At 37.4% G+C, this 27372-nt stretch overlaps 1 protein-coding gene across 4 annotated transcripts in view; it reads right to left on the minus strand.

Annotated features, from left to right (window-relative positions):
* Window positions 1-732: 732 nt before the first annotated feature.
* SPIN1 (spindlin 1) overlaps window positions 733-27372 on the minus strand; it is an 87408-nt gene continuing 60768 nt past the window's right edge. For all 4 annotated transcript variants that reach the window (XM_043453098.1, XM_043453095.1, XM_043453096.1 and 1 more), the window contains 3 exons: window positions 14718-14971; window positions 9866-10099; window positions 733-4286 (listed from right to left, as the gene is read on the minus strand). In XM_043453098.1, the coding sequence (XP_043309033.1) occupies window positions 4087-4286; window positions 9866-10099; window positions 14718-14971 (688 nt within the window). In that variant the 3' untranslated portion in view covers window positions 733-4086. The remainder of the gene's footprint in view (window positions 4287-9865; window positions 10100-14717; window positions 14972-27372) is intronic.

The following is a 27372-nucleotide window of genomic DNA, read 5'->3' on the forward strand; positions in this document are numbered from 1 at the left end:
TCCTCCCACCAGAGCCTCAGAGGTGATCCTGCCTCCCCCTGGCCATGGCCTTGGCAGTGGCCACTGTGGCTGCCACGCCAAGCCTCCCCAGCCGCTCTGCCAGCAGGAAAGGTGACCTGTCCCGTCCCAGCTTTAACCAGAGATCCTTGGGCCAAATGGGTAACATTAAGTAAATAAATAAATCTAATTAAGTGTAGAAATACCATAAATTCTACTTTTTCCTCTGATAAAATTATCCAGGAAGATAAAACAGAGTACATCCAGTTTCAGTATTACTTATATGCCTTGGTGCTTAAAATGAAGACTTTTCACTGCAGAATCTAATTGGTACTTAAGTATTAATAAAAGCAATATGCAATTACAGCAAGAAAAGATATGAAAATATAAAACACATTATTTAATCCTATTTAAAACAATTCTTTTTAAGTTAAAATTTTATGATAAATTGAAATTTCATATTAATTGCTAATCACAAAGTTTAATACTTTGGATTATATAATATATTGGGGCTACTGATTATTATTGCCCCTTTTCTTTTCAGGTAGTATTAATTATCATTCAAATAAAAATTCTACTTCTTTTTGTTCCTATATGTATACCTGACATTTACATTGGGGAAAAGAGGGGAAAAGGTTAGTTAAAATCTTCAAGTAAAACTTCAAAAAATCTTTTCACAGAAGCAGGTTTAACACATCCCAGTCTGCTCATAAGCACAAAATTTACAGTCAAAAGTTGCACATAAAGGGTTTATTTTAAATGTTTTAAGGATAGGATAGAGTTACATCATAATTATAAAAATTACTTACAGAATTAACAGCTTTATATTGTTTATACTTCTAAATGCAGAGAACAGGGAACTGTCTACACATTGTATAAAATAAAATTAAAATTAAAAATGAATTCAAGCTTGAAAGATGAGGTCATTTACCTAATTTTAAAATGCGAACACGAAGACCTCTGAACTATACACATTCGTTCAACTGCACTAATGATGGAAAATACAAAAAGCGCAGCATTTCCAAGGAACCACAGACATTTCAACCATAATTGTTTTCTGTTATAATAATTATTCCTGTTTTGTCTTTGGAGAACTTTCTTTTTTTAAGACAATCAGCTTAATAATGTTTTCAGGCACTACAATTTGTGACAATCAAAACAGTCTTCTAATGGGTCCACGGCGTTCAGAGATTCAAGCCCAATGCACTTCGGGGTTTGGCACGTAAAACAATAATAGAAATGAAATCTGGTTTAGAAGCAACTGTGATTGTTTTAAGAATGCACAGTCCCTTCAAATGCTGCAAGACATACACAACAGGAAAATCACCTTCTGTTGGCACTACATTTGCTTCACCAGTGCATTTATATCCTACAACCACTAAAACAGCACAGTTAAGCAAATATACAGAAACTGAAAACAAATAAAAACAAAGAAAACAAAAAACCTAAATATATTTAACATGCAATTTTAGTTAGTTACATTGAACATTCTACTTAGAATAGAGCATGCAAAAAAGGATGGTCTGCTTTTAAGGTCTTCCTTTGAAGCTTTACATGGCAGCCAGACATCACACACGCACACACACGACACAATAATACTATAGCAGGTCAATGAGAAAGGCCAATACATTTTATACAGAGATTCATGTCTTGTGTTGTCACAAGTCCCATGATAATTTTGGAAATTAATGTTGTATTCCTAGAACAAGGAACCAACATTCCGATACCAGGAAAATGCAAGCAATGCATGCAGATCTGAAACATGAGCCTAAATGAAGCCTGAAATACTCAGCTGGGAAGCAGAGTTAGTCACGGCATCAGGAAGTGTGGTTTAAGCCACCAAAAGAAAAAGAATGAAAAAAAAAAAAAGGGAAAACATCAACATAAAACCCCTTCCCCTTCCTTCAACCCTAAAGGCAATAAATGGAACAATGATTAAAATAATAATGAAAACAAATCACATGTCACATTTATCTAGAGAGTGGCAGATCATGTGGTATATTAAAAGTTGCTAAAGGTACTTGCAGAAAAACCACAATGCAAGTCATTAAGTAATGCAAAGAATGTTTCAACTGACCCAACCCTCAGGATCCCACCAAAGGACTTCATTTTTCAGCCTACAGTCACTGTGTCCTGTTCCTGCAGTGCACACTGGACAACTCCCTCTCTTGGCCATTCGGTTCCACTTGGACTCGGGGAGCTGCGCTCAGCCTTGAGATTCACATGCAGGAAAACTCTTACAAGAGCCACCAGCAGAACAGACAACAGATCTGTAGCGTGACGCTTGTTTCAACCACAGAAGGAACACCTAAGACCTAGGTACTCACTGCATGGAGAAGCTCACCCCCGACCACCCAGGGTGAGGGCACACTGCAGAGAAGCAGGGTGCTGGATTTACATGGCGCACAAGGTTACCGTACACCAGCACAACAAGGCAAAGCCTTCCTGAAAGCGAGAACGGGCATCAAACCACGTACAGTGGGGCCTTGAAACTAAATAACCTCTTTATCATCAAGAGCAGCTATGAGAGGGGTCCCACAGACCTGGTGTCTGATTGCCAGTCTATGTATTTAAGCTTTCTGCCCAAATCTTGGGTAAGATTTTCAACTTCTACAAGACTGGTTTCACAAACCATCTTTCTCCCCGTCAGCTTTCAAACTGCCAGGGATCATCCAAAACAAAGTGAGAGGCTGACGTTTTGCTGCTAAACGAACCACTTTTGTGGTTCTATTTTAGTTCAAACAGCCTTGCAGGGAAGGTTTCAACGGCTAAGGGCTGCGATCAGTCACACCCACAAGCCAGTGCAGGCGACCGACCCTGATGCGGCAGGACCCACCAAACGGAATGAATCCACAGTATCAGCACACCATGAGCAAGAACATACAGCACCAAAAAAGGTGTCAGGAATTTAAGCTGTTAATTGTCTAGATATTCTTTGAGAGGGAAAGTCAAGGGGGAGAAGACTTCTGACCATAATCATACACCAGTAATAATGGTAATAATAACAAAGGGATCCGAGAGAACTTGGTAAAAGACAATAATGCCAGTCTTACATTTCTAATATAAAAGTACTATGTTCTTCCAGGAACTTACCAAATACACATAAACCACTGATATACTGTTGCCTTTTAAATCCATGTACTAAAACCCAGACTACTAATTTGTACAAATAGTGGACCAAATGCATCATCCAAAATACACCTGTATTACACAATGTGGACCAAGTACCTGGGCTTTGCTTTAAAAAAGTATTTAAGATTAAAAAAAAAAATATGTAAACAAAAAATGTACAAAGCTTAAAATTAAAGGCAGCCTTTTACCTAGATTTCTAATTGCTTTGTAAATTCTAATGTGGGTCATTAAACATCCACAAGTGATTCATGTTTGAATTTACAATTTAAAGCCTCTGGATTGAAATGGTGCTCTGAACTTCTGACTTTCAACACAAGCTGAATGTCCCCATGTTCTTCCTGTGCCCAGTTTTAATTTTTAAATAAACAGCAGTGATATAAAGTCAAGCACTCCTGTTAAACTGGAGACAATTATTTAACTCCTACCTCAATCCACAAAGAAAGAACTGCCAATGAAGTGTGTGTATGTGTGTGTGTGTGTGTATACACAGATCTGTGTGTGTGTATATATATATTATATATGTATACACACAGATATAGATAGGTAGATAGATATACATACATATATATCTTAAAAAAAAAAAAAAAAAGGCAGTAACAAAAATGCAACCAAACTATGCTTGCATTGTGGCAGCAGAGTGTGTTAAGAGTGAAGGGGAAAATGGATAAGATCTATTACAGTTTTAAATGACTATGATACTAGCTTAACTTTTACCAGACTTGCCTGTAACTCCCTTCCAAACAGACAGACTTCTTTTAAGAGGAAGGAGTTCCTTACACAAAATGCTTTGTGTTCACATAAATCTGTACGATTCAGAACAAAACCAGTTCTGCTGGCAGAGATTGTGGGTTCGCAGGGACATTTAAGCTTTCATTAAACTGGAAAGCAATCAAGTCTTTATGTCTACAAATTATACATTTAATAGTTCCACAAATTTGGTAAAGTTCGTGATGACATCTAGGATGTTTTCACCAAATCGTAGACATAAATATGGAAATCATCATCAAACTTGATGAAATAGACAGACGGTTTGGCTTCTACTTGATGAATGACCATGCCAGTCCTTTTAGAGCCATCTTCTTTGGCATATTCCACTTGTTTGCCCACCAGGCTGTCCACAACTTCTCCCGGTTCCCTTTCTGCTGGAGGTGAATCATCTATATTAAAAGGGGGGAGAAAAAAAAAGAATTTAAAGTTAGTTTTTAGATACACACCAACTCACATATTTTAATATTTTTTAAAAATGTTTTTAATATCCTGCATTCATCTTGATTTTCTAGACCAAGAATCAGCAAACTTTTTCTTCAATGGCCAAACAATAAATATTTCAGGCTTGAAGCCATATGGTCTCTGTACCAACTACTCAGCTGTATCTCTCTGTGTGAAAATAACCACAGATGATACATAAATGAATGGTGTGACTACATGCCAATAAAACTTCATTTACAAAAATCTAGATATGTAAACAATTCCAAAAATCATAAATAGAAATTCCTCTGGCTCATATTTAATTATAGCTATAATTACCTAATGAAGTAATAAGGACTAAAGAAGGAAAAGGTCAAGAAAAAACGAAATACAGTTCACCCTTGAACAACAGGAGTTTGGTATGGGTTTACTTACACCGGGATTTTTTCCAACAGTAAAGAGATCTGCAATTGGTTCAATCCATGGATACAGAGGAACCACAGAAATGGAAGGGCTGCCCATAAGTTATATGCAAATTTTCAACTGCTCAGAGGGATCAGTTCCCCGCCTCAACTCCCAAGTTGTTTAGTTGCCAACTATAATAACACCTTTCTTTAAAAAAAAAAAAATGTATTGACATATAGTTGATTTATAATGTTGTATTTTATAACTTCTTAAAAAATAAGTCTGCATTGGTGATTTCCCTCGTGGTCTAGTGGTTGAGAATCCATCTTCCAATGCAGGGGATGTGGGTTTGATCTCTGGTCAGGCAACAAAGATCCACAAGTCAGAAGACAACTAAAGCCCATGGGTGCTGCAACTAGAGACATGGGCTCTGGAGCTTGCACACCACAACCAGAGAGAGGCCTGCACATTTCACAAGGAATATCTCGCATGCCACAACTAAGGCCTGATGCAGCCAAAAATAAATAATAAATCTAATTCTTTTCAGTAAAAGAAAAGCCTTGCTTTACTTTGAAATGATTTTAAAGGAGACAATGCCTATTGGGATTACTGAGAATGTACTACACACTTAAAATGCCTAAGAATCCCTACCTTATCTTGAGACTCCTTAAAGCTTTTTTCCCTCAACTTCATCTCATTACACATGGTCCTCCTAACCCAGTTTCAAAATAAGAGATTTCTCATGCTATAAAAATAGGTGCTAGGTGAACTCAACTGAATCTCGGAGGATAGATGGGGCACCTGAACTTTTTTTAAAAGTCCCTAAGAAAATCTGAGTGTTGGAAAACATTGCTCACCCTATGACCTAACAATAACTCTGTAAATTCTAGGAAAACATGTAAAAATCAGAGCATATTATCACTGTCAACAACGAAGAAATAATGTACAAAGGGGAGAAGAGATTGGCAAGAGGATGGATGGTGCTAGGCAGTTACATTTCTTTTTTTTTTAAATTTATTTATTTATTTTACTTTACAATATTTTGTTGGCTTTACCATACACTGACATGAATCCACCAGAGGTGTACATGTGTTCCCCCCTCCCACTTTCCTCCCCATCCCATCCCTCTGGGTCATCCCAGTGCCCCAGCCCCAAGCACCCTGTGTCATGCATCAAACCTGGACTGGCGATTCGTTTCACATATGATAATATACAAGTTTCAATGCCATTCTCCCATATTATCCCACCCTCACCCTCTCCCAGAGTCCAAAGGACTGTTCAATACATCTGTGTCTCTTTTTCTGTCTTGCATATAGCATTACTGTTACCATCTTTCTAAATTCCATATATATGCGTTAGTATACTGTATTGGTGTTTTTCTTTCTGGCTTACTTCACTCTGTATGATAGGCTCTAGTTTCATCCATCTCATTAGAACTGATTCAAATGTATTCTTTTTAATGGCTGAGTAATATTCCATGGTGTATATGTACCACAGCTTTCTTATCCATTCATCTGCTGATGGACATCTAGGTTGCTTCCATGTCCAGGCTATTATGAACCGTGCTGCAATGAACACCGGGGTACACGTGTCTCTTTCAGATCTGGTTTCCTCGGTGTGTATGCCCAGGAGTGGGATTGCTGGGTCATATGGTAGTTCTATTTCCAGTTTTTTAAGGAATCTCCACACTGTTTTCCATAGTGGCTGTACTAGTTTGCATTCCCACCAACAGTGTAAGAGGGTTCCCTTTTCTCCACACCCTCTCCAGCATTTATTGCTTGTAGACTTTTGGATAGCAGCCATTCTGACTGGCGTGAAGTGGTACCTCATTGTTGTTTTGATTTGCATTTCTCTGATAATGAGTGATGTTGAGCATCTTTTCATGTGTTTGTTAGCCATCTGTATGTCTTCTTTGAAGAAATGTCTGTTTAGTTCTTTGGCCTACTCTTTGATTTGGTCTTTTATTTTTCTGGAATTGAGCTGCAGGAGTTGCTCGTATATTTTGAGATTAATTCTTTGTTGCTTCATTTGCTATTATTTTCTCCCATTCTGAAGGCTGTCTTTTCACCTTGCTTATAGTTTCCTTTGTTGTGCAAAAGCTTTTAAGTTTCATTAGGTCCCATTTGTTTATTTTTGCTTTTATTTCCAATATTCTGGGAGGTGGGTCATAGAGGATCCTGCTGTGGTTTACGTCAGAGAGTGTTTTGCCTATGTTCTCCTCTAGGAGTTTAAAGAACTTCTGGTCTTACATTTAGATCTTTAATCCATTTTGAGTTTATTTTTGTGTATGGTGTTAGAAAGTATTCTAGTTTCATTCTTTTACAAGTGGTTGACCAGTTTTCCCAGCACCAAGTGGTTGACCAGTTTTCCCAGCACCACTTGTTAAAGAGATTGTCTCTTCTCCATTGTATATTCTTGCCTCCTTTGTCAAAGATAAGGTGTCCCCAGGTGCGTGGATTTATCTCTGGGCTTTCTATTTTGTTCCACTGATCCATATTTCTGTCTTTGTGCCAGTACCATACTGTCTTGATGACTGTGGCTTTGTAGTAGAGTCTGAAGTCAGGCAGGTTGATTCCTCTAGTTCCATTCTTCTTTCTCAAGTTGCTTTGGCTATTCAAGGTTTTTTGTATTTCCATACAAATTGTGAAATTATTTGTTCTAGTTCTCTGAAAAATACCGTTGGTCGCCTGATAGGGATTGCATTGAATCTATATATTGTTTTGGGTAGTATACTCATTTTCACTATATTGATTCTTCCGATCCATGAACATGGTATATTTCTCCATCTATTTGTGTCCTCTTTGATTTCTTTCACCAGTGTTTTACAGTTTTCTATATATAGGTCTTTTGTTTCTTTAGGTAGATATATTTTTCTATTTTAAGAAACCCCTTACAGGTCCCAAGTAACTCAAACTCTTTCCTTCGGAGCAACAGAGAGCCTTCAAGTAGTAAGACCAGGTATCCTGGTTGTCCATGCTTATGCCAGTCATCTTGACACACTAGTTAGCAGTGTGCCTTTTAACTTCCACATGTATCTTGGTCTGGACCATATCTTTTATTTACATTAACAGCAGTTTGCTCTTTGATTATAATAAATTCTCTCACTGAATGATATAATCCGAAACCTGCAATTCTGATCTCACATAATACAAATAATCCACATGAGCATGTTATCAGTCCTGGAGGAATAAAGAGGAAATCTAAACTGAATTCTTCTTTAATAGCGCTCTTCCATCAAGTAGCAGCATCATACCACACCACACTTTCATGGCACCTCATGTGGATGAAGAAATCCCATATACATGACTGCTATACGTTTTATAGTAAACATGATGAAGAAGCAAGAGACTCAAACAAAGACCACCATAGAGCTCTTTGTATCAGAACATCATCACGGATTCTAACAGCAAATAAACTTTCATACCACTCAAAAGAAAGGAGTGAGAGGATAAAGACATGGTCGGTACAGGCAATGGGTAAAGTGCAAACGACCCCATACTTTCTATTATCAAGTCAATAGTACCTGCTTTAGACATTTCTCTACAAAAACGTTAAAAATTTCATATAGGTTGGAGAAAAGCTTTTAAGGAATGCTCTCATTAGTAAATTCTTGCCTATATAAACACTTTGCATTATACATTTATAACAAATACACACAAACTAAAAAGAAAAACTCTAAGAAGGCTGAAATCAGGGCCAGATGACCATGAGTGGGTTCACTGAGCAGCATGTTCACAGGGAGAGCTCAAAAAAAAAAAAACACACAAAAACGAAGAGAAGATATCACACTGCTAATATACCCACTGTCTATCAGCCACATATGTCTATGGCCAAGACTTCATGTGTTTGAGGAAAAGCTATTGAGTAGTTAAAAAAAAGACTCACCTAAAAGTGAAATTAAGAAAATAAGTCTAGTCACAACAGCATCAAAAAGAATGAAATACTTAGAAATACATTTAAAAAGTGCAAAATTTAGAAAACTACAAAACATTATTCACAGGAAAAAAAAAAAAATTCCCTCAATGAATGAAAAAACATCCCACGCTCATGGGTCAATAGCTTAACATTGTTAAGATGGCAATACCCTCATGCCAAACTGACCAAGAGATACCTGACACAAAGTCGGCTGACTTCTTTGCAGAAACCAACAAGCTGATTCTAAAATTTGTATGAAATTGCAAAGAACAGCCAAAAAAATTCTGAAAGAAAGGGAGGAACATTCTCACTTCTTGATTTTAAAACTTAAAGAATGAAGTTGGACCTGACATCACATCATAAACAAAAAGTAACTCAAAATGTATCAAAGATCCAAGTAAGAATTAAAGACCAACATATACAAGGCTTCTAAAAGACATGAAGTAAATCTTTATAACCCTGGACTTGGCAAGGGATTATTAGATATGACTCCAAAAGCATAAGCAACAGTAAGGAAAATAGACAAATTGGATGTCATAAAATTTAAAACTTTTGTACTTCAAAGAAGGCTATCAAGAAAGTAAAAAGACAACTCTGAGAATAAAATAAAGTATCTGCAAATCATGTATCTGACAAGAGACTTGTACCTAGACTACTGACTCAGTAACAGAAAGACAGCATAACTGAAACTACAGGCCAAGGCCATGAATAGATTTCTCCAAACAAGACACACAAAAGCCCAGTAACACATGAAAAGATACTTGACAACTTTAGTCATCAAAAAAATGAAAACCAAAACCACAATGAGGTATCATTTTACTACCACCAGGATGGCTAGATTCAAAAAGGCAAGTCCAGAGATGAATGAACAAACAAAATATAGTGTATCTATTCAATGGAGTTGTACTTGGGCATTAAAAGAAATGAAGTATGGACACACACTACAACATGGATGAGTCTTAAAAACTCTAAGCTGAGTGAGAGAAGCCAGTCACAAAGGACCCCATATTATATATTCTGTTCATATAAAAATCCAAAGTTCAGAACAGAGAAAGGAAAATATTCTTGGCAAGAGTGTGAATAATTTTACAGCCTAACTAAAATGATCACTTATCCCTAATAATTAAAAATTTTAAATGTATCTCCATAAAAATTAATCAAAGACCTTGTTTTGAAATTCAAATTCCTTCTGAAGTATCAAAAGTAAAAGCTGTCAATTTATACTTACTAGAATCGGGCATAATGCGAAGGTCGCCTTCTTTATAATCATCTAAGAGCTGGTACATGTATAAGACAGGATCTTTTTCATAAGTGATGTAAAACCATGTGTTCATGATAGGGGCGCGTGCTAAGACCATTCCCCTCCACTCGTCTTTAGAGCCGTCCTCTGTCTCAAACATGTGCTCCACTGCTTTGCCAATCATTGTGTCAGCTAGGTGCGCATCACTGATTCGAGATGTTGCTAGGGACAAAAAAAGCAAACAACGGTTTACAAAGTATGCACTGTCAAGACTGAACTTATTCAAAGAAGTGATTCTGAAATACACCATCAGGCTTCAGAATCACATGGAGGGCTGTACGAAGGACAATCACCAAATTCACATTACTGATGCAGCCTAGGATGGATTCCATGGAATTACTATGCCCCAAAGTCATGTTACTGAGAGCATCTGTTTTTCTTTCTCTGAATTCATCTGCTCTTGGTACTGTATTTAATTAAAAATTTTAGTTGTTTATTTCAAGGTATAAAGTATTTTGGTTACAATTTAATAATTATTTTAAAATTATTAATAATTATAGACTTACAGAAGAGTTCCAAAATTAGTATTGTCCCTATATAACTTTTACCCACCTTCCCTTTACATTTACAAAATGATCATTTATTAAAATCAAGATATTAACCTTCAAGGCATAGGTTTTCACTCTTGCCCCTACAATCTATTTTTTACAGTAATCAGAGTGGTATTTGTGGCAGTTATACCAGATTATGTCAATCATTTGCTTAAAATACTCCAGCATTTTCCTTTAATAATCTGAATAACAAACTGTTTCTCCAGAGCCAAAGCCCCTCATTCCACCCATCATTCCAAAGCCATCATTCCCTGCTGGTCCTCTGCCGTCCTACTCTGTCACCTTCCTCCTACTACCTATACCTCAGCAGCATGGGCATCTTTTTCTGGGATGCCCTTGGGCTGACCATGGCACTCACATCCTCAGGGGATGGCTCTTCCTGAGCAGGTGTCCACCCTGAGGCGCCCCAGGACCATGTTATGAAAAGCGCCTCACTGCTCCAGCACCTGAGTTTTATTTCTTAAAGACATTCACCACTATCTATAATCATCTTGTTTTACACGTTTGTTTACTTGCTTTTACACTACACAGTGATGACAGCAAAGACCTTTCCCACCTTATTTTCAATAATGTGATCACAGGGGTTCAACACTGCTGTGTGAATTAATTATTTCAGAGGAAAAGTAGGTTGTTCTAGATTGACATTAGAACACAGGTGAAAAATAACAAGCTTCTTTTCTTTTTTAGTACTGGGAAAATTATGAAGGAACCTATTGATGTTAAGATTTCTCCGTTCTTCATATTTCAGATAATTCTTTAAGAAAAAAAAGGCACTTCTATCTCATTCATGAGGGCTATTTTTGTTTAAAGATACTGCACTATTTAATTTTATCAGAAAGACACTCTAAACACAAATGGTAGTTTCATTTACATGTGCAATAATTACCAAAAGTAACAGATTCTCTGCTGCACAACACTAAAGCAAAATCCCACCAATTTCTTCAAATCAGAAGGTATCTAACTTTCTGATCTCAGGAATCCTAAAATTTCTGAGTATTTGTTTATATGGATGATAAATATTTTAAAAATTATAAATGATGCATTTAAGATATTTTAAGATACCCACAGAAATACATTTTTAAGGAAAAATAACTATTTTCTAACAAAATTTTAATACATATCTAGCTTTAGAAACAGGCAGCTAGACTCGTATCTGTTTCAATATTCAATCTTTTTTGCATGTACTTTTAGTTGACGTGTAAAATCACAAAGATATGCTGTTGAAAAAGTATTTTATTAGTCTTTCAAATAATTCTAGATATTCTTCTCTGATATCACATCAAAACTCATCAAGTCTTGGCTTTCCTTAAAGGTTAATTGCACTGTAGAACCTGAAATCATCAATAAACTTCTGTCAAACTATTAAATTAAAATTCATCTGCATAATACATAAAGAATTCCTATAACTCTGCAATGAACAAAACAAATTGAAATAACCTAATCAAAAATGTGGGCAAAGGAATAGGTATTTCTGCAAAGACGACATATAAAAAGATGCTTAGCATCACTAATCATCAAAAAAAAAAAATTCAAATCAAAACCAACAGAAAATAACAAACGTTGGTGAAGAAACTGAAATCCTTATGCACTGTTGGTGGGACTGTAAAATGTTAATGAACACTATGGAAAAACAGCATGTATACAAGCACCTCAAAAATTTAAACAAAATTACCGTATGATTCCACTTCAGGGTAAATGCCCAAAAGAACTGAAAGCAGGGCTTGAAGAGATATTTGTACACGCATGTCATAGCAGCACTATCCACAATAGCCACGGTAGAAGGAACCCACCAAGAGTCCAATCAGGGACGAATGGGGGAAAATATGGTATACACATACAACGGAATATTACTCAGCCTTAGAAAGGAAGGAAATCCTGTCACATACCACAACATGAACGAACCTTGAGGATGCTATGCTAAGGGAAAGAATCTAGTCACAAAAAGCAATACCACATGATTCTACTTATGATGTACCTAAAGTTATCAAATTCACAGAAACAGGATGGTGGGTACAGGGGGGCTGGTGGGAGGGGGAAAATGAGTTGCTTAATGGGGAAAGAATTGCAAAATAAAAGAATTTGGAAATCTATTCCATAACAGTGTGAATATACTTAACACCTCCGAACTGTACACTTGAAAACAGTTATGGTAGTAAATTTAATGTTTTGTGTTTTTACCACAACAAAAAAAAACCCTGTTGGTCTTTGAATGGATCTTTCATCAATACATGATTTGGTAACATCATACACTGTTCGTATCAAAAATATATTCACTGAGCTATGCAGATCTTCCAAATAGTGGGAAACCTCAGTAAATAACTGTGAAAGGATGAGAGTGATAAAGGCAAATTATACCTTAATATTATTATGAATTTTGATCTCATAAGGCACATGAATATGCTTCAGGGAACCTTAACAGTCCCCAGACCATGCTTTGGGAATCAGTACTCTGTGATGTCACTTTCTCTCACCTTTAGCTTAAGGTTAAGGAAAACAAAACTAACTTACATGTACTGCCTAAAGCAAATTAGGAAAAACCATTTTCTTTCTACAGGGAATATAGATGAAGTCCAAATAACTTTTCAGAATTAAGTATCACAGGGAATACTATAATTAACTGATAATTATGTTACTCATATAACATACTGCTGGTTTTGCACATAGGCCTTTGGATTTCCTTTTTCTGCTTACAAAAGCAATCCATGTCTATTGACGGAAACTGAAATGGCCCATAACTAGAAAGAAAAACATTAAGAAACCCTAAATCTCATCACCAGAGACACTCATATATTTCTGGGTATCTTGGTTTGGTAAAACAAGCTAAGTTTTTTCTGCTCTATGATGACTAAAGAACTAATACAGGTCATGTGGCAGAATACAGTAAAATCTCAAATAAGCTAGCAGTCTTGCCCTTGAAGGAGTCAGAAAAAGAATTATGATAATTAATGAGCAAAAATAATTGATATAAAGGTGAGGATACTTTTTAAGCCCTGAAGGGAAGATTCTTCTATGTTAGTTTCTAATGTGGGAAATGGACTGCTCTCAAGATCAAGAGGAAAGAGGACATGCCTCATAAGGAACAGTGTGTTCAGTCACACTGAAAAGAGATAAAGTTTAAAATGCCAAAGATTTACTATTACACAATTAGTTACTTGTAGTTAAAAACACAAATTTTAAGAAAGACTTCTGTGAAAGCTGAACTATATTTATACAGGATGAGTAAAGACAATATATGCTATCTAAAGTGAAGATTAAAAAGTAACTTGCTGCTCTGCCAAACTTAACCTGATGGGGAAGCACTGTTCCAGGAACACAAGGGTAAAAACAAAGGGACGGGGACTGGTAAGCGTCTTCGCTTGACAATCTGATTCCAAAATTCTATCCTCCAAGTACAGAGCTGCTGAAGCTATATTTGTAAAAATACAGGCTTTCAAAGGACAGTTACAAAAACATAAACCAGATTCAGGCAGCATCACTGTGAAAATGCAAATACTCCGAAGAAAGGAACATTAATTTGGGAGTATTCTATTGATCTTAAAAATAAAACCTAGTTTATTTTATTCTTAAAAATAAAACCAGTCATTATGCTTAAGGTATGCAAGGCAAAACTGATTCATATGACATTTAAAGTCATTCATAGCTCCTATGACCATTTGTATATATAAAAAATAAACTGAGGCTGTCATTTAAAAAAAAGAAAAAAAGCCATTCATTTCCCACAAACCTTGCAAAACAAACCCTTAGAAATATAATAAAATTCACATGCATTGGTTGCTTAAATTTTACAATGATCACTTTTGTAAAAATACACAATGAAAGATACACTTCACCTAAAAGATTCTAAAATAAACACATGAAATTTTTCTTAGCTATTATATGATGAAATAAGTACACTGAATATTTGAGCTAATGAGAAATACTCTTACCCATCAGAGTCCAGATAAACTGTGAGCAAAACGTGGGAAATAATCATATTAGAAATTATTAGATTGTCAACTTCTTAGGGAACAATTTTATACATCTTTATATCCCTCATAGTTCCTTTGAACTGTGGTCTCAGGACATCTGCTCAGCAGTTTTTATGGTCTTAGGTGACTGATTTAAATATGTATCAGAAGTGCTTATACGCCAATAAAAAGACAAATATCAGTAATGCAAATAATCAAAAAGCATCCATTTCAGAAATCCTTTTTAAAGCATATAATGCACAAATAGTAAAGAGAACTTACCAACTCTATCAGGGAGGACTTCAAGCGCAGAAACTCTTTCATCTTTATTAAGTTCTAGTCCATAAACACAGTCAAATCCATCGTATTTTATAAGATACAAAGAAGGGTTTACAGGCACCTGGTCCAGAACGGTTCCTTTCCACTGGGTGACAGGGCCATTCCCCTCCTTCCACCCATGCTGAATCCTGCAGCCTACGATGTTCCGCCGAGGCTGGGAAACAGGCTTGCTTGGTCCCACACTGCTCCGATGTTTTCTGTATTCACACATACACACACGTAAGGTATCTTCTCAAAGTATGCACTCCTACCAACACAACTACTGCTAGCCAGCATGCTCTCATCAGAAATGGTCCCGGGCCTGTGCAGGCTAACGCTGCCACACCCAGGGCTCAGGTGGCTCCAGCCAGCCATGCCCCAGTCCCGCAGCCGTGCAGCGGCGCCTCACAGGGGCCCACTTCAGGCAATAGGAGCTTCCTGTGCGCCTTGAGTGTGGAGGCAGAAAAACACAGGACTAGCCCTAAAATTAAGCATCAGTTTTCAGCTTTCTGAGTTTCTTTTAATTCAATCAATGTACAGTTATCCAAATTAATCAAAGAAAGACAAGGGCTGACTACATGATATAACTGCATGTGCATATGGCTTTATGAAACAGAAATCCATTTCTTGTCAAAATGAGTAACTATTCAATTTCACCCATTCTTATGCCCACACAACTTTATTCCCACTGGCTTAAACAATAAGAATAAACTAGACATTTAGCTTTTTCTTAAACTACGTCCAGGCTGGCTTATGTTCATGCATTTTTACCATCATTACTTCTCTAGAAAGCACACAACCTTCAACCCTTAAATCTGCAGCAAATAATGTAATACTGAAAATTATTCAAGTGACATTCATCGGTTACAAGCAACTGAAAAACCCACATACAATGTTTACAAATAATACACCTGGCTCTTGATGTCAGGGGAAAAAAAAAACCTTCATTTCACGGAGCAATCCAAAGACAAGGGACAAGACTTGGCTTGAATGTAAGCTGAAGGCCGAAGCCATGCTGGCACATGGATGCTGCTATATGCCAAGAATGAAAAAAATTTAGAGAGCAGATGAGAATTGCTTTTCTGCTAAATGGCATAGATACAAACGTACCTTAAAAAAACAAGCAATTTATTATAGGATGTAATATTTAAAATTACAGTTGTATATATTTGAAGTAGACCAGCTTGGTAAACTTACTGGGTTTGTGAAACAGAGAAAACAGGTTACAGCAAACCATTAAAACTGCCTTAATGAGGTCTATAATCAGTTGACACAATCCTTTACCTAAGCAAGACAGGGAACACCATTTGGGGAACATCTCAGAAGGAAAACTTCTCCAGTTGGACTGTAAAAGGATTCACAGGATTACGAGACCATGAGACCAGAAGACACTGTGTCTGCCCCAGCACTTAAGGCTTTGCACACAGCCAGCCAAAAGGCCTTCCAGGAAAGGCAGAACCAGGCACTGAGGTCACAAGCTGAGAATAACACCCTGAATAGGACGAGGCCCAGGGATAGAGGAAAGAGGAGGTTCAGGTGCTGGGCAGACCTCAACAGGTAACACAGAGAGGACCACACAGAAGTGTACTAGTGTGCTGTGGGAATACTGAAGCGCTCTGCAGCACGGACAGCTCTCCTGGTACAGTGTCACCCCTTCCCACGGACAAGTCTCAGGAGAGGACCATGGTGGCAACAACGGACAATGGAAGCAAACCCAAGAATATGTCCACAGGGTAGAGGGAAACTATCACCTAACATTGTGCACACACAAAGGCCATGAAAGAGGAACTTACATCAGAAACAGAAGAGCCCAGATGAGAGGCAGCCACACGAGAGAAGATGCAAGAAAAATCAGACACAGTCAAGAAACAAGCAGCAATTTGAAATCTTTTCAGAAATGAAGACTAGACTAGAGGAACATGGAAGAAATTGACACCAAGGGGCATTTAAGGAAAATTGTTGTCTTTCGGTCATTAAGTCGTGTCCAACTCTGCAATCCCACAGACTGCAGCACATCAGACTCCTCTGTCCTCCACTATCTCCCAGAGTTTGATCAAATTCATGTCCATTTAAGGAAAATAGATAATAAAAAAAAAAAGAGACAGATGGGAACAGATATGAAATTCCAACTTCTATATAACAGAATCACCAAATAGCTAAAATCAAAGGAGCAGAAAAAAATGCTAAATAATTCAAGAAAAATATCCTGAAATGAAAGACTGAAATGTACAAACACATCCCTGGTGAAACTGACACAGAACTACTGATGCTAAGACATCCAGTAAAACAAACTTTAAGGAAAATAATACCTCCTGGGCATCCAAGCAAAAGAACTGCATCACTTGTAAGGAAAAGCAAATCACAATGTGACAGTGACCCTGTGTGCCACCAGGTAACAGAGTGATGAACTTTCAAGTTCTCAGGAAAGAAAATGTGAGGCGATGATTTCCAAGTCAGCCAAGAATTCTATACTATCATCCAAGTAAAAGTATACAGATAAAACTGTGAACAAATAAGAACTTGAGAAATATTGTTCTTACAGATGCTTCCTGAAGAAGTTAACAGTTGGCTATCCATTATCCATGGGTTCCACATCCTCAGATTCAACCAAATGTGGACAGAAAAACAAAGTTCCAAAAAGCGAAGCTTGAATTTGCCACATGCAGGCAACAATTTACATATCATCTACATTGTATTTACAACCATTTACACAGTATTTACTCTGTACTAGGTATTATGAGTAATCTAGAGATGATCTGAAGTATACAGGAGGATGTGTGTGGATGTTATGTGCAAATACTAGGCCATTTTATATAATGGACTTGAGCATCCGTGGATTTTGGTATGGTGTCAAGGGTCCTAGAATCAATCCACCCCAGATACCAAGGGACCACTGTATAGGACAGTTTCAGATAATCAAGAATGCTAAGAAAGCTTTCAGCACAGAGCTGACAGTAAGCAGTGAGCATCTCTTACTGCAGAACAAACACAGGGAAAAGAGAAATACAGCAATATGTAACTATTGTCTGCTTTGACAATAGAGTTAACACCACTCTGCCAAGGGGAAGGGAAGAAGAATACCTGTAAAGAGGAGTTCGCTAAACAAAAGAGTGTGACTTGGAACAGAGCACCTTATATTAAAGGGAGAGGAAGCAGAGAAGCGGGAGCTAAATTCAATACTGTTCATGGTAAGGAACCGATCTATATAACCTAAAATAAGTAAAGACTGGTTAACTTTAAAAGACTGCAGTATAAAACTTAGTGGAGAGAAAAGCCTTACTAACATACTATCAGTCAGTAACTTGTAACTACTACTAATACTCAAAGCTAAAAATGAACTCAAGACCTCTTCATAATCCCTGAAAATGGGCCACTACATCCAACTGGCCCTCTGTAGGGATATATGGCTGTGAAGACTATATTTCTTCTTTAGAATACAGGTATCTTTTCAAGCATTACATTTCTCTTCAAATAGACAATTACCTATCTTCTTTTGATCTTTAGGAAAAAGTCCTTGTGATTCATCCTGTGTACAAGATCAGGTTTTCTTCAAAGCAAAGGCAGAGGTTGGTCCCCAGAACTCACTGAAGAAAGAATTCAGTCATATGCACCATTTTATAATTCATAGACATTCTATTATTACTACCAAAATTATAAGCAAATGTAGCATCTTCACCAGTGTGATGATTAATCTTAATGTGTCAAGTTGTCTGGGCCACAGTACTAAGACACCTAGTCAAACATTACTCTAAATGTTTTCTGTGAAGGTATTTTTCTACATGAAACTAACATGTAAATCAGCAGATAGACTGCCATCCATAACATAGGTGAGTCTCATCCAATGAGCTGAAGGTATTAGTATCAGCTCTTCCCTGGATCTCCAATCTCTCTGTGCACACACCATTGGTGCTGTTTCTTTGGAAAACACTGACTACAAACAGAAGAGTCTATCCTAGATTCAGAGGCATGAAATTTTCTACTACCATGATTCGCAAAAAAAAAAACCAATATACACTTAGCAACTGATAGCAGAAAAGGGCAACCGGAAGACTCAGAGCAGTTCAGTCATTCATCCTTCCTCACTCACGAGTGGCATTCTTCTGTAACGTGCAGTTGCTTCTGAAGAGGGAGCTGCATGAGGCTCTTTTTACTCACATTTCAGAACAAGCAGTTTTCATCCTGGTCACCTCCAGTGGAAGTACACGAGACTCTCTTCCCTCTTCGGAACAACACGAGGGACTCAAATCTAGCTAGCAAGCAGCACTATTCAGAGTGGTTGCTATATCCTTTAGTTCTGAAGAAACATGACCCTTCCTTTTTTGCATGGATTTTATTTTCTCAATTTCTTTAAGGGAATTTTAATCAGCTTTTGTTACATAATATGTGGTAATAATATGCCTGGATTACTCCCTGGTTAGTGGAACTTCCTGAAAGCCGTATGGCACGGTCAAAAAAATACAAATAATCTTCTTATTAAGCTTACAATTTTCTACTAAGGTACACAATTAAAATCCAAGCAAGACAAAAAATAACCAAAAAAAAAAAAAAAAAATTAAACAGGAAAAAAAAAAAGGAAGGAAAAAATTTAAAAAACGAACACCTTAGTAACCCTTTCCTGGCCACATTCACCACACTACCAGAAATTTAGTCTTTTGTTCCAAACTATTATTAATCTTGCTCAATTCAGTTCAGTGGCTCAGTCGTATCCGACTCTTTGCGACCCCATGAACCGCAGCATGCCAGGCCTCCCTTTCCATCACCAACTCCCGGAGTCCACCCAAACCCATGTCCATTGAGTCAGTGACGCCATCCAATCATCTCATCCTTTGTCGTCCCCTTCTCCTCCTGCCCTCAATCTTTCCCAGTATCAGGGTCTTTTCAAATGAGTCAGCCCTTCGCATCAGATGGCCAAAGTATTGGAGTTTCAGCTTCAACATCAGTCCTTCCAAAGAACACCCAGGACTGATCTCCTTTAGGATGGACTGGTTGGATCTCCTAGCAGTCCAAGGGATTCTCAAGACTCTTCTCCAACACCACAGTTCAAAAGCATCAATTCTTCAGTGCTCAGCTTTCTTTATAGTCCAAGTCTCACATGCATACATGACTACTGGAAAAACCATAGCCTTGACTAGACTGACCTTTGTTGTCAAAGTGATGTCTCTGCTTTTCAATATGCTGTCTAGGTTGGTCATAACTTTCCTTCCAAGGAGTAAGAGTCTTTTAATTTCATGGCTGCAATCACCATCTGCAGTGATTTTGGAGTCCAAAAAAAAACAAAGTCAGCCGCTGTTTCCCCATCTATTTGCCATGAAGTGATGGGACCGGATGCCATAATCTTCATTTTCTGAATGTTGAGCTTTAAGAGCCAACCTTTTCACTCTCCTCTTTCCCTTTCATCAAGAGGCTCTTTAGTTCCTCTTCGCTTTCTGCCATAAGGGTGGTGTCATCTGCATATCTGAGGTTATTGATATTTCTCCTGGCAATCTTGATTACAGCTTGTGCTTCTTCCAGCCCAGCGTTTCTCATGATGTACCCTGCATAGAAGTTAAATAAGCAGGGTGACAATATACAGCCTTGACATACTCCTTTTCCTATTTGGAACCAGTCTGTTTTTCCCTGTCCAGTTCTAACTGTTGCTTCCCGACCTGCCTACAGGTTAATACTATCTTAAAAATAATTTTTTAAAAACATTCCCTTGTTTAGTAGTTAAAAAAATATATATATAGGATTTTTGTTGCTTTTTGCAACAAATTTTTGCAGCATTTATTTTTTTCTCATGTATATTTGGTCTCTATAGATATATTCTCTGGTAGTCAGACAGGGTTCACAAATGCAAACTACAAATTCTTGCAAGCCTCAAAATACCGTTATTTTGTTCTCATCCTTGACTTGCCTAGGTATGCAAGGCAGGCTCGAATGCCCTTTGCCCTCAGTACCTTTACTGCAAAAAAGTTTTCATTGTCTTTTCTCTTCCAGAGTCACAGATACCAGATGCCAATCTGATCCTTGCTCCTTTGAGGGTATCCCATCTTCCTCTTCAAGCTGCTTTTAGAATTTTGTTTGTTACTAGATTCTGAAATGTCACAAGGATTCGTGACATGTTTCAAAGCATCCCTCACTAGGACTCGGTCAATTTCTTGAATTAGGTAAAATAGGCTTGAATTTCAGCCTATCTATTGAATATCTTACCTAAAATTTTTTATTTCTATGAACTGATCATTTCTTTATCTTAAGTGATTTTTCTTTGTAATGAGTGCAACACCTGATATGAGGATAATTTTCACTTTTCTGGATTCCTTATGAGCTTCTGGGTTCAGCCTTGTCTTTGTTGCATCTGCCGCCATCTGAGTGGCAGCATTCTTCACACCTGCAGGAGAGCAAGGTTAACTCTCCTGTTCTATATGACTTTCTTTGGTGCTGTCAGAGTTCCTCACGTGCCTGATGATTCTTGGTGTCCATATTTTCAGATGCAAGCAAAGATATAAAGTGGTATCAGTAGCTGAGATGTATTTCTTCAAGCCAAGTCAGGGTCTCTGATGCCTGAGTATGATATATAAGAGCAGCTGAGACTGTGTGGCAACGTCAAGCCAGGGGAGGTAAGGCGAACACCTACTGCCTAATGCAGCTGGTTTCTCACCCGTGATGACAAAAGTAACTGCAGCCAGCCTGTGCTGTCCCTGACCTGAAGAGCTGCTAGGGGTCTAGTTTTAACAGTCAACTTTTTGGAGGTCTTCTTTTTCAGCTCAAAGTTGTTGAGAGTTCCTTAGCTTAGCTTGGTTTTTATATTGATATAAATCTATTCCTGTCTGCTGTGTATCTTGCAGAGATTTCTCAGTGTTCTGATCTGTTGGTGGGATGATCTTTCTATATCAATAACAAAAACTGCAAACTTAATGCAAATTACAGTGAAGTACTATTTTCTATCTGCTTATAGAATAAATACAACCCTCCTAATGAACAAACAATCTGGCATTCATTGCCTCAGTGATTTCATGTCTAGGAATTGATCAAAAGAAAACAATGGACAAGCAGAAAACCACAGCAAACAGTATGTTCTGAGCAGTGTCTGTACCACGGGAAACTGGATATAAAGTTCAGTAGGTCTCACTGATTTAGTAAGTAATACTATATCCATATGATGAATAACTACATAGCTATTAAAATCACAGAAAAAATATAAAGACATTTTTAAAATATACACAATCATCCAAACAGGTATGTAGGAAAAAACTTTTAAAACATACATTAAACTATTAACAGGCATAATCTCTGGATGACAGTGGATCAAAAATAATTAAGTTGCATTTCTCTGCATTCACCTGTTATTTTCAAATTTTTCTATGACTTAAATACTTTACTTTTATAGGCAGATAAAATACAATTTGTAATTATGCTTAAATTAATGCAATGGATTCCTAATTCTGCAAGAAACTACATATAAAAATAGATTTATACATATTAGCATTATAAATTCCAAATTTTATTTCTTTTGTCTTTTTAGTCAAGAGTAATTCCACTTTTAGAATACCATTTCACTAATTCTAAATTAAGAATTAAAGGTCTAATGTAGATACCATTTTTGCCAAATTTATTTAATGAACAATCTAATTTGATCGAAAAGGTAGAGGCAGGAAAGAATGAACAGACGGGACTTCCTGGAGGTCCAGGGGTCGGGACTCTGAGCTTCCACTGCAGGGGGCACGGGTTTGAGGAACTAGGAGCTACACAGCAAAGTGCAGCCCCCAAAAAAAGAAAAAGAAAAAAGAACGGAATGAATGGATGTCTCAATGAATACTAAAGACAAAAACAATAATTAGAATAATACAATACTTTTAAAAATCGTAAGCCAAGCTTTCCAATGACTGCTCCTTGAATGTCCAAACTGTTCAAATACCCTTACAGCCAAAGTTTACAAGGATTGCTTTAAAATATTTTTAAATATGTTAAAATAGTAATTATTATTTAATGTTAAGAGTGAAGAAATATATACTACTTTATTTTTGTGTGTATTTGAAATTTTCCAAACTAGAGAAATTAAAAACTACATAGTAAACAAATTTTTATGTTTTTTAAATTCTAATAACTAATTCAGATTCAAAAATCAGTAAGAAAGATTATAATAAAAATTAAAGCTTACTTACATGAGTTGAAATAGTATATATAAAAGTAAACAGTAAGAACATGTCAGATAACTGGCAGAAGATACAAAAAGATCAAAAAACACACTTAGATGGTCATACCTCTAGGTAGTTCAATCTAACAGCAGTATAGGGCTCTCATGATGGTCCCACTGTGGTTAAGAACCTGCCTTTTAATTCAGGGGACACTGGCTTGATCCCTGGTCTGGGAAGATCCCACATGCCAAGAAGCAATTATGTCCATGCATCACAACTACTGAGCCCCCCACTCTAGAGCCTGGAAGTTGTAACTACTGAGCCCATGTGCTGCAACTACTGAACCCTTCGTGCTCTAGAGTCCATGATCTACAAGAGAAGCCACTGCAATGAGAAGCCTGTGTACCACAACTAGAGAGTAGCCCCCGCTCTCTGCTAGAGAAAGTTCATTTTGCAGCAACAAAGATCCAGTGCAGCCAAAAATAAACAAAACAGAACAGAAAATAAACATTTTAAAAAAGAACAGTACACGGAGTTCCCTGGTGGTCCAGTGGTTAGGACTTCAAACTTTCACAACTGAAGACCTAGTTTCAATCTCTGGTTGGAGAACTAAGATCCCACAAGCCAGTACAAAAAGGGATGTAAGATTAACAATTTAAGGCAACTAACTTTTTCTAATTTAAAATGAGTTTCTGGAATATGGTGATTTTGCTTTATATGTTTCCCTTGGATATGTTATTTTTAATACCCTTAGTGTCTTGCATTTTCTTGGGGAAAAAAGTCTAAAGTGTTCTTAACTATCACTTACCAGGTAGTCAATAAACAGCAACATTATAAACAAATACGAAAACATCTCTTTCAACTGAGGACATATGGAATTATAGAGCCAAGGGGAAATAAAAGGCTGTACTATGTCAGGATCCACACAATTCAAGGATAAAAGTAGAGAAACCAGAATTAAATATCTATAATCACTTTCCTTGTCATCTCCATAAGCTATAAACAGCTTTTCCTGTAGTTTCAATGGGAGTAAATGGTGACCAAGTATACAGCATCCAGTCACCTTTCATTGCTGTAATTGTGTATATTCATTTCCAAACAACTTGACTTTGTTATCTGATGTGCTTTAAAATATCAGTTCTGATAACTGTTTAGGTCAGTGCTTCTCAAACTTAGGCATGCATCAAATCACCTACAGCTTCTGAAAACAGTCACCCAAGCCCTGTTCCATAAACTCTGGGTTCCATTCTATTCTGCAGGTCTGAAGAAGAACCAAATACTTTCTAACAAGCTTCCAAGTGCGCTGCTGACCTAGGTACCACACCTTTGGTAGTAGAACTGATCCAGAATAAACAGTTACCTCTATACATCCATGTTCCCAAAAAGGAAAACCAAGACTGTAGAAAACATTTCTGTACTTTGCTCAATACTTTAAATAATGGTACCGAAAGTACCACTCCAATTATTCTGTCATCAAGAAAAGAATTCCTGAGAACAAACTAGTGGTTACCAGGAAGGAAAGGGAAGGTGGAGGGGCAAAACAGAAACAGGAAAGTATAAACTCCTGTGTATAAAACAAACAAGGATATACTGTACAATATAAGGAATCTAGCCAATATTTTATAATAACTGTAAATGGAGTATAATCTTTAAAAATTGTGAAACACTATCTTGTACACCTAGAACATTGTATAACTCAATTATATGTCGATTTAAGAAATAAAATCTGTGCTGAAAGACCTTTCACCCTTTAGCTAGACTCCCTTAATGACTTAAGTTGACTACCATTTCTCATCAGTAAATATCTTACTTTTATAGTCAATATTTAAAGGCACCGTACTTCTTTCAACTATTATAATTCTCCTATAATAAACCAGTAATGACTGCCACATACTACATACTTTGGTGTATGAATTAACTGACCTCTTTCCTTATTTTTTTAGTGTTTTTAATATTGTGAGATAAAAGCAGCTTCCTTACTGTGTTCCAGCAGATTTCCAAAGAAACTAAGTCAAAATAACGGTCTTTTTGCAAGATGCACAGCAGCAAATAGAGAAAAAAAACAAACTGCTTCTCTAGTACTTGTTGCTTGTTAAGAGTTCTACAGCTGAAACTGGCATTCCCAGCTTAAACCAACAATAAAAAACAGGATGGAGAAAGTCAAGTTTTCTATCCAAATCACTCTGGTTTTTTTATTACTCTGTCTACACACTGCGCACACTGAGTGTATTCAGAGATGTCCACGGCAAGCATCCAAATGCCTCAAGGGTTTTCCAAAGCACTATTCACTTTCACTGGTGTGAATAACAGAGCTACTGGCAAATTGATTAAAAAGCATTCCACATTTGACCAATTTAAGATTGTCAATACCATGGTTCATGTAGACGCTTGCTCCAACTGTGATCTAGGTCTGTGTGCTTGTGACAGAAATATTCTTCATATATGAGACAACAAAACATACAGTTCAGGAAACAGGATGTGGTATCAACAGTTACTATAAGTTCCAGAATCATACTGTCCTGTTTCTGAATCCTAGCTATTTCTCAGATGTGATGACTACAGACTCAAACTCTCTTCGCACAGAAGGGTTCAAGGTCCCTACTTGACAAGGGATGTCATGAATGAGAGGAGGGGAAGGAGCACAGTGACAGCCTTGGTCAGTGACTAGTACTGGTGTCTTAGAAAAAGGAAAACATTCCCTGGAAATTCTCAATTCAGTGTGTTAAGAGCTTCTGATTCATTTTCCAAATGTACATTAGTGGAAAAGATACCAAAGCCCAGTCACACCTCCCTGAGATGTAAATCGATTGTCCAAATTAAGGAAGCCAGACCCCCAGACCCACATTCGAAAACTAAAACAAAGAATCACTACAGCTACATGCACCTTATTTGTCCCCCAACTACACTTGCCTTCAAGATGTACCTTCAGTGAAGACATAATTCCCAAACAACCTCGTGGGAAGCCAGAAAAGAAACGTCCACCAGCTTGTCCCCAAAAGACACCAAGTACCCTGGCTCACAAGAAATACAAAAGTTTGTTTCTATTTACTTCAAAAAATGAGAAAAAGGCTCACCTATGCAACATTTCTGGGCGCAGAAACACTGCTCCAAGCACTTTGGACCTGATTACCAGAATCCCCTCACACCCACGGAGAGAGGAGGTGCCATCTGCAGGACATGGGCTCCGCCAGCCCTTGTCTCCTGGGTGTTCCTGTGACTCTCGCAAGCAAGCAGAGGCATCTGCACATGGAGTCATTATTGCACAGTCCCCCTGTACCAACATGGAAAGCAGGAGGAGGCGTGACCACCGGTCACTGGCTGCACACAGCGAGTCTGACTGCCTTACTCTCTGGAGGGCCACAGTGGGGGCAGGCAAGGAGAGCAAGGCTCCAAGCTCTGCTTTCCTGTACTTGTTTGCTATAAACACTTCATCCGTAATGAAAACCCGAAAACCTCACTATTCCAGTCCAACACCATGACTTAATACAAGTTAAGCTGAGCGTTAGGCATACGAGGGATTTGGTAAAGCCCACAGCTGGGCCAGTGGGGCTTCCCACTCCAAGGCCAGTCTCTCCACCACCCATCATCCCCACTTACCCATTCAAGGACAATAGTTAACAGCTTTCATTTGTCATATGTGGAAACTTCTGTTTCAGTGTTTTTCCACCCCACCCATCCTCAAATTTGCACTGACATCAAAAAAAAAAATAGGAAAATGACTGATGACTTTTCAACTTCTCCTTTTTGCTACTCTTTTAAGTGAGACAAGCACACCTCATATTAAAGCCCTAGATCACATTTCCTGCATCATGTAACAGATAGAATGAGAGATTCTTTAGCTGTACACATATAAACTTCAAGAATCAAATGCATAGGTATTTATTCCTTTTTAGGGGAAAAAAGATGAACAATGCTAGTTTTGCAAAGTTAATGTGTAATTTGCTTTCATCTCCCATTGTATCTAATTTTTTTTTCAATATCTTCTATTTACGCCAAGAGATGGTTTACTACTTATGGTAAAGATAATGAGTGGAGGGAGATACATTACATAAATTATTAGATCACTAGATATGACAGAACTGTGAAGATGATGGGCAAATAAGTGAAATTTGAGAAACGTTTTATCAAACCTCAGAACTTGCTCTATCTTCATATTTTTATTTTCAAGTCATTTCTTAAACTGAGTATCAGATATACTTACATTACATTTCCAAGTTTTCCTTCAAATAGAGACATGTTTTGGTTTAACTACCAACAATTAATGAAAGGCACCTTTATTCATCCAGACCCTCTGTAACAGCCCAGAGGACTCTCACACTCTTCGATTATTACAGAGTGGTGACCAAGAGGCACAAGATTTCAATATGAATAATTTGAAAATAATTGTATCATCAGTCTTGGGAGGTGCTAGGGTCAATGAGGGTCTCCCATATTTAACAGTCTTATGATGAACACTCATACAATCGTAGTTGATTTATTAAGGAGGATTTCATGGTGCAGCAGCC

This window comes from Cervus canadensis, chromosome 30 (genome assembly GCF_019320065.1).
Source record: "Cervus canadensis isolate Bull #8, Minnesota chromosome 30, ASM1932006v1, whole genome shotgun sequence".
Classification (NCBI taxonomy): domain Eukaryota; kingdom Metazoa; phylum Chordata; class Mammalia; order Artiodactyla; family Cervidae; genus Cervus; species Cervus canadensis.